Source organism: Alosa alosa, chromosome 2 (genome assembly GCF_017589495.1).
Source record: "Alosa alosa isolate M-15738 ecotype Scorff River chromosome 2, AALO_Geno_1.1, whole genome shotgun sequence".
Classification (NCBI taxonomy): Eukaryota; Metazoa; Chordata; class Actinopteri; order Clupeiformes; family Clupeidae; genus Alosa; species Alosa alosa.
Window position 1 is genome coordinate 22,314,992 of NC_063190.1, and position 12,247 is coordinate 22,327,238.

Sequence of the window (12,247 nt, forward strand, 5' to 3'; positions counted from 1 at the left end):
AGTGAGCATGAGTTCCACAGATTGGCCGACTTGCTTGAAGACAAGTCAGCGAGAACCAGAGGTGTAGGAGAGAGATGAGTGTTAATAGAGAGATTGTCTCTAATTATATAGATTGCTTATTTGGATATAATTGCTTATTTACATTTGTGATTGCGTGATTGCCCCAAATTATTAATTTATGAATGATTGCTCTAGGGCAATATTCATACCATTACATTTTAGAGGTGTGATTAACAGATCGTCTGCATATAGTAGCAGCCCCATCCTCATTAAGGTGTCATCTATTTACCCTCAGACTGCTAGAGTGACCCTGTAGATTATTATAGATGACCTCCATCAGTAGTATTATAGTAAACTAGGGAAATAATCATTTTTTTACCATGTATGTCCACTGTGGATAGAAAGTCAATGTTACGGCTGACTTACGTTATGGACGTCTCGCACATCCAAAGTGGGTCTGTTCCAGGGAGAGTCTAGCTGCTATCTAGGGAAGTCATTAAGTAGAGTTGGGTTAACATGCTGACTATGGGGTAGCTGCTTTTTGTGTGCTGTGGGATTGGTTTTTGCTTCCTGGTCTTGCTTTCTGGTTCATTTTACTGTACATTTCATGATCATCCCTTTATTTGACATGTTTTAGCATTAAGCTTGCCACAGAAATTTTGGCTGTGTGTTTCTGTGTCTGTGTTTACTTTGTATATCATCGTGTATGGATGTGAGTTCTCGTGTCCCAGCTGACACGACCTTCCACCATCAATTACTCCAGTGTCATATCGAGGCTATTCAGACACTGCTCACGACGTGCATAAAAGCAGCAATTAGCCCCACAGAGACGAGGCCCCCTTACTGGAGCCATCACAGCTCGTAATCACAGCTCGGCTCACTGTGACCCTCCATCAGAAACAGACATACATGTATAGAACAGCGTGTTAGCTTTTTGTGTCCATTTGAAATAGCACACATGTAATTATAGATGGCGACAACATGCTGCCCTGTTCTTTTCAGGCGCTGCGGAATCAGTGTAATTATTATTTTGTAGCCGTCAAAAATTCCTCAAAGCAAGGTCACTCCTCGTTTTTGTGTCTTTCTCCCCAGTAATAGTCTCTAAATGTCGATTATATGCTTCATGCACATGGTAATTGAGTGTCGTGCTCAGACGGATGATTATTTTAATATCTTTGGGGGAAAATTCTTGCTTTACTTTTGTCTTTCAAATCAGACCGTACAGGGCCGTAAGGCGCCACCGCTCTTATAAGTGTTCATGCTGTCAAACTTATAAAAGTAACTTGTAATTATAGTGTGTACTGTACAAGATAGAATGTAAGAGTAGTTGTAAAACTAAGGGTGGCAAATCTAATTGAAAGTCTATAGGGTCTCCCAGCCCTACAAAAGCCCCGTTAGTCATATGAATTGAAATCACATTTGACTTGAGAATAGGAGCTCTCTCTCTGATCTAGTGGGCTTTACATCAGGAGATGTGTCGCCTCGTAAACCTTTGGGAAATGGGGATTGGTGGGCAGCTGGTGCATTCCATTGTGCTGCGTGTTGAACTGTGAGCTGTGGACTCAAAGGATATCTCTTCTCTCTGTGTCTTTTCTCAGCTGTTCCACTCCTACCCTCCCACCGTCTCTGGCATTCCCCCGGTCATCCCCCCCACCGGGCCCTTTGGATCTCTCCAGGGGGCCTTCCAGCCCAAGGTACGTACACACACACACACACACATACACACGGTACACTGTACACTGCTCCTTGAAAGCACACCACGCCCTCCCTGTAAAGCAGCACATAATCCCAGCCTGTTTTTATTCTCTCTGTGAAATCTTAGTCTCTTGTGAAAAGGAATAGCGTTCATGTAGATCAGGGCGTCTCTGTCCGGTTCCTGTACTGGGTCTCACACACACACACACACACACACACACACACACACACACACACATACACCTGTTCACAGATGCTATTCTAGATAACCAAGAGTAGCCCTGACTTCTAAAAGCCTTTATTTAGCCTAGTGTGTTAAGAGTAGAAAAATGGAGAACATATCCTAGAAGAAGACGTACTGCTAATGTAATGTAATTGATTATCATAGTGATGAAGGGATGACTGACATGGGTCATCTGTGGAGGTCAGATGTAGTACTGAATGAGACTTGGAGGTGTTCCAGAGGTTTGCTGTGGTTTGCTGTGGTCTCTTTGCTCTTGTTCACTGTAGTCTCGCTGTGTGTTTCAGACGTCCAGTCCCCTCGACGTGGGAGCCAGGCCCGGGGCCCTGCCCCACACACTCCTCCAGAAGGATCCTCGGGTATGTACACACACACTCACACACACACTCACACACATACACACACACACACACAGTCATACACACACACAAACTGCTTTCCTAAGTGTAAGTCCGCATGTTCTGCGTATGTCAAGCGGTTGGGCCGTATATCTGAACAACATAACCGGCTGTTTGGAATATCCAAACTTAGCCGGCTGTTACACTACACTCCTCCTAGTATTTCCGATGTACATTATGCAAATGAGCTCGTGTCTGAACAAAGAGAAGAACATGCAGAGATTCTGTTCACGTGCGTGTTCAACCATGTTCAACCTGTTCAACCAGGCGGAGATTCTGTTCATGTACACATATGACTGCATAACATCAGCATGTTAGCATCATATCTGAATCACCCTAAGGGTCGGACCTCCATTTGACAAAGCTCCGCATATACTGCGGAGGACGTGTCTGAAAGCAGCTACACACACACACACACACACACACACACACACACACACACACACACACACAAACACTCACTGACTCACACTCAGTTGTATTATTGCTAATGGCAGCGGAAGAAAGATTAATTTGCCGTCCAGTTGCCACTAAACCTTCTCTGGACATAGACTTCATTGATCCAGCCTTCTTAACAGGCTCTTATTTCAGATCAGTTTTCAAGGCTAACCCATTAGTTTGTATTTCTGTCTTGCTTTGAGGGCAGTTTAAGATTTTCTCTCTTCTCGGTAGTAGAGGGTTAAATTACCCATCTGTGAAACTGTCTCGATTGGAATGGATGCGTGTGTTTAAGGGCTACCACATGTTCATGCTGGCTGATGAGCTCTCTCTCTGTGTGTGTGTGTGTGCGTGTGCGTGTGCGTGTGTGTGTGTGTGTGTGTGCGTGTGCATGTGTGTGTGCGTGTGTGTGTGTGTGTGTGTGTGTGTGTGTGTGTGTTTGGCTGGTGCTGTGCGTCGGCCATGTTGAGCAGCTTGGGCTGCGCTGTGTTGGTATGCGCCGGGCCACTGGGCACAGGAAGAAGGGGACTCTGGGAAGCTGGCTAATTATTCCCAGCAACGCTTCATTAGAAAGGGAAATTTAAACATTTTAATTTGGTCATTAATGAAGCGATGCTCAGCGGCTAATTAGAAGAGTTGAGTGACAGATGTGTAACTGTGCCTCTCCTTCTCTCCCCCCTCTCTCCCTCCCTCTGTCTGTCTCTCTCTCTCTCTCTTCACCACCACTCTCTCTTTCTGTTCCTGTCGTTCTCATTCTCTCTCTCTATCTATCTCTCTCTCTCCCTCTCTGTCTCCCCCTATCTCCCCTCTCTCTCTCTCTGCTTGTCTAGTTGACGGATCCGTTCAGGCCCATTCTCAGGGTAAGTGCTTTCTTCACCACTGGCCCAGTCAGCTTCTCTCCCAGTCAGGCCCCCACAGGATGTGGGCGAGACACACACACACACACACACACACACACACACACACACACACACCTCATTACCGTGTCAGTCCTCTGCGGAGGTGTCATGTTATCTCACACTCATCTCAGCAGCATTTTTAATCAGTTTATGGAAAACGAGAGCTCACATAGACGAGCAACCCCCCGACACCCCCCCAGTGTGGGAGGAATGAGGCAGAAATGAGTCATAATGTGTGTGCAGAACGGTGCAGAGTTTAACTAGTTCAGACCATTTTAAATCCACCAGTGAGCTCACTGTGAGGTCACATTATAAGGCAAGTGAGAGGATCTCTGGTGGCTAACGTCGGCTGGTCTTTTTGTCTCCGCAGAAACCAGGGAAATGGTGTGCCATGCACGTCCACATCGCCTGGCAGATCTACCACCACCAACAGAAGGTCAAGGTGAGTCCTCAGCTAAGCCTCACTGCGCTCCCGACTGTGTGTGTGTGTGTGTGTGTATGTGTGTGTGTGTGTTGTGGTGGGAGGAGTATAACAGGATAACAGCAGATCCACCCTAGGGTGGTATTTACACTGATCTCTTCTGTCAAGAGAAAGCACAGTAGGTGTGTGGGTGTGTATTTGTGTTCAGAAATGTGTGTCTGTGTGTTTGTGTGCACGCGCCCACCACACGTATATGTGTGTCTGTGTTTTTCTCATAAGGTTGTGTATTGATCAGTCAGAGATCCCCTGTAAGTGAGGGGTTCTGTTGTTGGCAGATAACAGATGCCCTCTGACCTCAATCAGTGTCTGCTGTCCAACACACACACACACACACACACACACATTTACTGTCTACATTTCACATCATCTACCACAGAAAACAACAAATAAAGACGGTTTCGGACAACACAGGGCTTTTAAAAGCCTTGTCCAACAACATACACTGATACAGCATTTGTGGACATCAATTCCATACTGGACTGATTTCAAATCAGTATAAGTGGAGTGCAAACAAACACAGATTTGCATGCATGGGGGATCATAGTATAGCGTTACACTAATCTCAGGCAGCCAGTGACAGTGTAGAGGAATGTTTTGGCCTGTCATTGTTTTGTCAGTGATGATAATAAGGAAGTGGTTCTGTAGGTCAGGGATTGGCTGAAGTCTGCTAATCTGTTACATTAAAGTGCAGACTCCTTGAACTGACACGTAACTGTTAAAAACACAGCACTCACTGATGCACTTATTCTTACTGTACTCTACCGTTTTTTAAATTGTCCTAAAATTGTTGAGAATTGCTTTAAAACTTAAACTGTTTACCAAGTTGTTAGTCGCTTTGGCTAAAAATGCGTCAGCCAAATGTAATGTAATGTAATGTAATGTAATGTAATGTATGCCAGTGGTGGTAATGTCTAGTGCTAGCGTATGCCCTGTGGCAGTGTTGTGCCGATGGGCTGGCACTCATGCGGTCTTCTTTGTGGCTTGCCGTTCTCTAGCAGCAGATGCAGGTCGATCCGCACAAGCTGGACTTTGGGTTCAAGCCGGAGTTCCTGAGTCGCCCCCCGGGCCCCAGCCTCTTTGGCGCGATCCATCACCCCCACGACTTGGCACGTCCCGCAACACTCTTTTCAGCAGCAGGTGAGCACAATATACAGTATGAATATATGTGTATCTTTGTGTATCTTTGTGTATCTCTGTGTGTGTGTGTGTGTGTGTGTGTGTGTGTGTGTGTGTGTGTGTGTGTGTGCACAAGTGTGTGTGTGCACAAGTGTGTGTGTGCACAAGTGTGTGCGTGCACATGTGTGTGTGTGTGTGTGTGTGTATATATGTTTTGTACACGCTAAACCATTTGTTAATTGATTTTGCACAAAGAAGACATACCTCAGTCTAGTCTTGTGGTCTCCTTCTGTTGTTTTCTTGGTGCCATGTTAGAATGCCACACATCCATGCATACCTGCACATATACATCATGTGGGACAAAGGCCCAGAATTGTCCTCAGCTATGCTGACTACAGTGATGGCAGACTGAGGGCACAGTTATGATCTTAATGATGGGAAATAGGCAAGCAACCAGGATGCTGATGAAACATGATAATCCCTGTTGTCGCAGCGCAGTCTCCTCTAGTTGCACACAGCAGTCCTCCTGTCTCATCTGAATGCAGTGTGCATTCTCCCCCGGTGTATCATTAGGTGACTGACATGGCAGAACAGACAAGTCTGTCAAGGCTGAAGCCTTCCCTCTGTCTGAGTGTGTGTGTGTGTGTGTGTGTGTGTGTGTGTGTCAGCAACAATTGGTTTTCTCTTCATTTGGAAATGTAGGTGTCACCTTTATCCCCAATGTGCATATTACTGATTGATAGCCTTTCTGCTATAAGAAACTCAGTTAAAGCAATATTTGGATCCTGTCATGATGTGTATGTATGTAGCGGAGGGTGTGTGGTTAGACAGGACTGTGTTGGCCGTGGTGTGGCTATTCTAACTAAGTTTTATTGGCAGGGCACATTTTCAGATTGCCAACACATCAAGAGAACACACATAAGACAAAAAAAAAGAAGATTGTCAATTTACACCAAAATAAAAAAACTAATCCCCAGCTACCAGACAAGATGGTTATATTGCCTTTCTTTTGTCTCTCTCTCTCTATCTCTCTCTCTCTATCTATCTCTCACTCAGGTGCTACACACCCCTCGGCCACACCCTTCGGGCACCCGCCTCATCACCCTGGCAACTTCCTCACGCCAGCACCCCACCTAGGTACGCCGCGTAAGTCAGCCTGCCTGCCCTGCGTCGTCCATCACACTTCGCACTCTCACTTCTCTCTCTCTCACACACACACACACACACACACACACACATCTCACACAACAGCTTGTTGGCCCAGTACCACACAGGTCTCACTGGTGCTGTGGGAAAGGAGAGGCAGCTCTGCTCATTCTCCCTTCAACAGCTCACTATAGAGGTGACAAGACTACAAACAAAAGAAGTGAATGCACTCTTTACCAGGGACTGTAAACACTGTTCAAATGGCTTCATTGTTCAGTGTGTCCACATACAAGTTATACAAACATTGCACTGTTGTATATTTATTTAACGTGTATTTATAAATGTGTGTGTATGTGTGTGTCTGTTTTCTGCCATTGACCGTTGTTTTCCTTGTTCCTCCACAGAATCGTTCAGTCGGCCGCCTGCGTTCGGAGGTCTTGGGGCTCTAAGCACAGCTGCCTTTGGGGGTCTGGGTAACCCTGCGCTCAGTGAGTAGCCTCTACTTACCTCTCTGCTGGACAGATAAGGGCCTGCTTGTAGGGTTTAAACCAAACACAACCATTTGGTGTTTTGTCCATGTAAGTTAAAGGTGTAGTCCTTGATTGTGATTCATTACTTTTCGTCAAATTCAGCATCATTCTCCAAAAACACAGTCCTTTTTTGGTAAATGGGAAACAAAATAAAGTGGAGTGACCAAACTAATTCCATATATTATATGGAATCTATATGGTGGGCAGCCGTGGCCCACTTGTTAGCACTCTGGACTTGTAACTGGAGGGTTGCCGGTTCGAGCCCCAACCAGTGGGCCGCGGCTGAAGTGCCCTTGAGCAAGGCACCTAACCCCTCACTGCTCCCCCCCGCCGCTGCTCAAGCAGGCAGCCCACTGCGCTCTGATTAGTGTGTGCTTCACCTCACTGTGTGCTGTTTGTGTTTCACTAATTCACTGATTGGGTTAAATGCAGAGACCAAATTTCCCTCACGGGATCAAAAAAGTATATATACTTATACTTATAAATAGGATTGAGAACTGCACCTTTAATATTGTAAATGTACTTCCATGTTTGACTGACTGATCGTCCCTTGAGCTGTTGGTAACCGACTGGTCTTCTCGTGTCCCTTCTCGCAGCGCCTAACTCCATGTTCGGCCACAAGGAGGCGCCCAACGGCCAGCAGCCCTTCGGCGGCAGCCACGAGCCCTGGAACCGCCTCCACCGCACACCACCCTCCTTCCCCACGCCCCCGCCATGGGTCAAGCCCGCCGAGTCGGAGCGCAGCGCCTCGGCCAGCTCACACGAGCGCGACCGAGAGAGGGACCGTGAGCGGGACCGGGAGTCGGACAAACGCGACTCGTCTGCTAGCAAAGAAGATAAGGACAGGTAAGTGACCTCTGACCCTTACCGGTATAGCATGGCTGTGAAATATGCTGTGCCTCCCCTTTCCACCTCAGCAGTCAAATGCTCTGTAATGCCAATAAGAATCAAGCCCTTTTAATGATGAATTGTCATGAAAGTATTGGAGATTACATACATTATGTTTAAATCGTTTACAATGATTAAACTCATGATTCAGACCAAATTAATACTTACATACAAATACATACATCATAATAGGGTTGTCATTTGTACCTCCAGTTTTTCAGAGCACAGTCTTTCCCCATCAGAAGTCATACATTGCTTTTTAAGAACACTCTTATGATCACTCATTTTGAGTACTTCACATGGTGACATGACTAACAGTGATGTCTGTGTTGTGTTTGGCAGGGACAGCGTGGAGAAGCGGCACTCGAGCTGTTCCTATATCCTCACAACCCCTCAGCCTGTTTCGACACAACCGCCGGAGCCCACCCGGAACCACCTGCCGCCCTCCGAGCCCCGCGACAAGGACAAGGACAAGCCCAAAGAGCGCGAGAGGGAGAGAGAGCGGGAGAGAGAGAGGGAGCGCGAGCATGCAGACTCCTGGAAGGACAACGGCATGGATGAGCACAAGCTCAAGGAGAACCACCACCACCATCACCACCACGGCAGCAACGACAAGGACACGCCGGTCATCCACGACGGCCGGATGTCCGAGGAGAAGCCGGTCAACCGGGTGACCACGTCACCCTACATGCGTCCCGGTGCGGGTATCGGAGGAGGCGGCGGCGGCGTAGTGGCTGGCGGCCTGGAGCGGGTCAACGGCGGGCTGACCCGCGAGGCGCTGGACAAGAAGGCCGAGGCGCTGTACGGCGAGGCGGCCAAGAAGAGCCACGAGGTCAAGGTGAAAGAGGAGCGCAAGGAGGAGGTGGACGGACCAGCCGAGAGGCCCTCCTCGCACCCGCACCCGCACCCACACCCACACCCACTGCCGCCGCACTCGCAGGCCCAGACGCAGCCACCGTCAGGGGCGCCCGGGGTGCCCTCGCTGCACCCAGCCTCCTCCATGCCCATGCCCATGGGCATGCCCAGCGTCCACCCCATGAACGCCATCAGCGGCCTGGACAGGACTCGCATGGTGGGGCCCTTCATGGGCATCAGCCCCATCCCGGGGGCCGAGCGCTTCCCCTACCCGGCCTTCCACTGGGACCCCATGCGGGACCCCTACCGGGGGCTGGACATCCACCGCAGGGACCCTCTGGCACGGGACCTGCTGCTGCGGAACGAGGCGCTGCACCGGTTCGCGGGGCCGCGGCTGTACGAGGCCGAAGGCCAGACTGACCGGGCGAGCCGCACGACTTCAACCGAGACGACGCTGGGCGCGGCCACCGCGGGCGGCGTTGGAGCACCGGCGAGACCACGACCGGCAGATGGACGAACGCGAGCGCCTGCACGCGCTCCGCGAGGACTACGAGCACGCGGCCGCCGTGGCGGCGGCCACCGCCGCTCGCCTCCACCCGCCGCCCGTCCACCACCTGGACTCGCACCCGCACCTGGCCCACCACGGCCTCATCGGCCCCGGCCTGGCCACCATGCACTACCCGCGCCTCAGTCCGGCCGCCGCGGCGGCAGCAGCAGCAGCGGCGGCGGCTGCCCATCAGAACGGACTCCTCAACAAGAACCCCCCCACGGCCTCTCTGAGCGCCCCGCCGCCCCTCATCCCCTCGCTGGGCACCCGGCCCGGCTCTCCCCGACGGACTACCCCCCTGGGCACTGACCTCAGAGACAGACCGCCCTCACACACACACAAGGACATCGAGGCGCGATGAAACTGACCATCCTTCACACACTCACAGACATACACACACACACACACTCAGACACACACGTGCCCAAGATCTGTGCCTGACAGACTATAATACGGAACTCAAAAGCACTTAACCCTGGGCAGTCGAGACTGTATCATACCTGTGTATACTAAATCCCAGGACGAAGGCTCACGGAAATGACCTCTGGTCCTGTTTGTTTGTTTGTTTGTTTTTTTCTGTTTTGTAAAAATAAAAAAAAAAAATACAAATAGCGGACAATTAACTGAACAAATGAAATTTTGCATACATTTTATCCTATTTGCTCCTGCTTTTTGTGTGGACTGACTCTGGCGTTTGTACAGAAAACTTGCTCTGAAGTGATGAGAAACGTGCGGGCCAAAGGATCCCCCCCCCCCCATCCCAAGAGCACTGTTTTTGGAATGTACAGCTACTTCACTACATTACTGAGAAGGTCAAGGCTGTGTAGATAATATGTATAGTCAGTGTGCTAACTCCTTATGGCTAAAATCAAGGTGCAAAAATATGCAAAAAGGGTGTTACGAAAGCTTTACTTTGAACAAATGTACATAAAGGATATGAAAATTGAAGTTCAGAATGTGCAGTTCTTTCCACATTGGTTTTTCTTGCTCAGTAACGGCTAGCAGTGGCTCCTTGGCGAGGTTCACAGTACATCTGTCCCGAGACCTGACCCCCAGTCCAGCGCCCTTCAACTATGCAACATGTGGGATTTCTCTTGCTCTCACTGTCCACCTCTGAATCTCACAACCCTCTCTCACCTCTCTCTCTCTCTCTCTCTCTCTCTCTCTCTCAATCCCTCTAACTTGTTACTTCCTTCCCTATCTCCCTCTCTTCTTCCTCTCTGTCCCTCTTTCTTCTCCTCCTCTCTCTCTCGCATGCACTCTCTCCACAACCAGACCATTCCGTGTAGATTGGAAAGCGAAACTAACATACCCAGTATGCACAGAAGAGAAAACAAATCATGTTTTTCCAACTTGTTTTGTGGTGACAATCCTTTATGATTATGTTTCGTAGAAGTATATTTAGATCTCTATTTTTTTGATGTATCTCCCAACCATCGAGGTCACTGAGCACAGAGTAGAATGTTTCCTTTGAGCAACGTCTTCTGTTGTGGAGAGAATGCATACTAAACATCACAAACACCTTCCTTTGGCTCAAGGAGTGGAATGTAGGTGTCTGGCAAATTGGAAATTAGTTCCAGTTGGTTTAACAGTGTATTAAAAAGTGCTATCCTAAGCTGTTGTATCTACAAAACTAAAAAGACAAAAAAGCTAGAAGTCTAAACTGTGGGCAAGTTGGTTTTTAAATGGGCAAAGATCTATTTTAGTAGTCCACCGAAGGCTTAGTTGTGCGCTTCAAACTCCGTGAGATTCAGATGTTGTGCAGTGTTTTTTTAATCAAACATTAAAAATGTTGACAGGAGCAGTAGTGACTAGTCAATGCGTATTGCAAAGAGATTGTTAACAGAAACTTTTTTGCTGTTTATCATGTACGTAAAAAAATGAAGTTCTTTCTAGATCATGTACAAAAGGAAAAAAGTGAAGCGACTGAATCTTCAGCATGCTCCTCATTTAAACTTGTGTTATGTAAATTGTGCCATGTTATTAAAAAATGTGAGCTAAACTGGTCTTGCTGGATTCATTTATATCATCTAGATATCACAGAAATTGAGAGTGCAAATGAATCCCCACACTTTTTATTAATCATGATCCATGCCATTGTGAAATATAACAATGCAACAGCGAGTTCCAAGTGCTCTTAGTTGCTTATCAACATCCCCTTGAAGTCCCCTCTGATAACCGCTCTACTAAGAGGATCCAGGATGATCCATGAATAAAATTCATATGATTGTGGTGTCACAAGATATTCTCCTTACTAGTTTGTACTCTCGGTGTAGGTGTGTGTGTGTGTTGTTAAGCACTGATCGTGTCTACTTGGGATCATTTGGAATGTTCTCCACTTACTGATACTGTTTCAGACAAGAAGAATAATCAGTTGTCAAGCAATCAGTTCTTTAGGAATCACACCATTTTACAAAAGAAATGTTATTCTACAAATAGAAATGTAAATCTATTTGTATCTGTTTTCTAGTACAAATATTGCAACAACAGAAAGTACCCTGAGACAGGGTGTTCAGTAATAAGAAACATCAAAGATGTATAAGCTGTTCCAGACTTGATGTTACATCACTGGACAGACCGGACAGACATCAGAAGGGAGACTAAATTCATCTGTTTTCTATCCCACTAATCAGAACATGTTATCTGAACATAGCGAATCATGTTATCACGGTGTGATGATTAGATAGGACTATATGTAATATGTAATTAATTATAACTGCTACTGTCATGTCACAGGATTAGGACAAAGCACAAGAAAGCTGTCAAATGAAATTAGTGTACTTAAATTATTTGGAGTCTTCCAAATGGTTACTACTTGGAGTCCTTGTAGGCTAACGGGTGTAACCCATGTCCAGTGAATTATGCTAAGCTTAGCTAATGGTGTCAAACTGGGTTATTGCCTGCACAGAGAAGAGAAGGGTATGTAATGTATCTTCTTATCTAATTCTGGATGGCAAATAAGCTCATTTCACAAAAGGTCAGTGTCCTTTGAGACCCTTAGATCATGTAACAA

At 47.4% G+C, this 12,247-nt stretch overlaps 1 protein-coding gene across 1 annotated transcript in view; it reads left to right on the plus strand.

Annotated features, from left to right (window-relative positions):
- Window positions 1–11,236, plus strand: part of auts2a (activator of transcription and developmental regulator AUTS2 a) — a 346,312-nt gene extending 335,076 nt beyond the window's left edge. The window contains 11 exon segments of the mRNA XM_048233695.1: window positions 1,599–1,694; window positions 2,224–2,295; window positions 3,603–3,632; window positions 4,042–4,113; window positions 5,148–5,289; window positions 6,325–6,405; window positions 6,819–6,902; window positions 7,541–7,790; window positions 8,175–9,111; window positions 9,114–9,140; window positions 9,143–11,236. Coding sequence (XP_048089652.1) covers window positions 1,599–1,694; window positions 2,224–2,295; window positions 3,603–3,632; window positions 4,042–4,113; window positions 5,148–5,289; window positions 6,325–6,405; window positions 6,819–6,902; window positions 7,541–7,790; window positions 8,175–9,111; window positions 9,114–9,140; window positions 9,143–9,595 — 2,244 coding nt within the window. The 3' untranslated portion in view covers window positions 9,596–11,236.
- The last annotated feature ends 1,011 nt before the right edge of the window (window positions 11,237–12,247 follow it).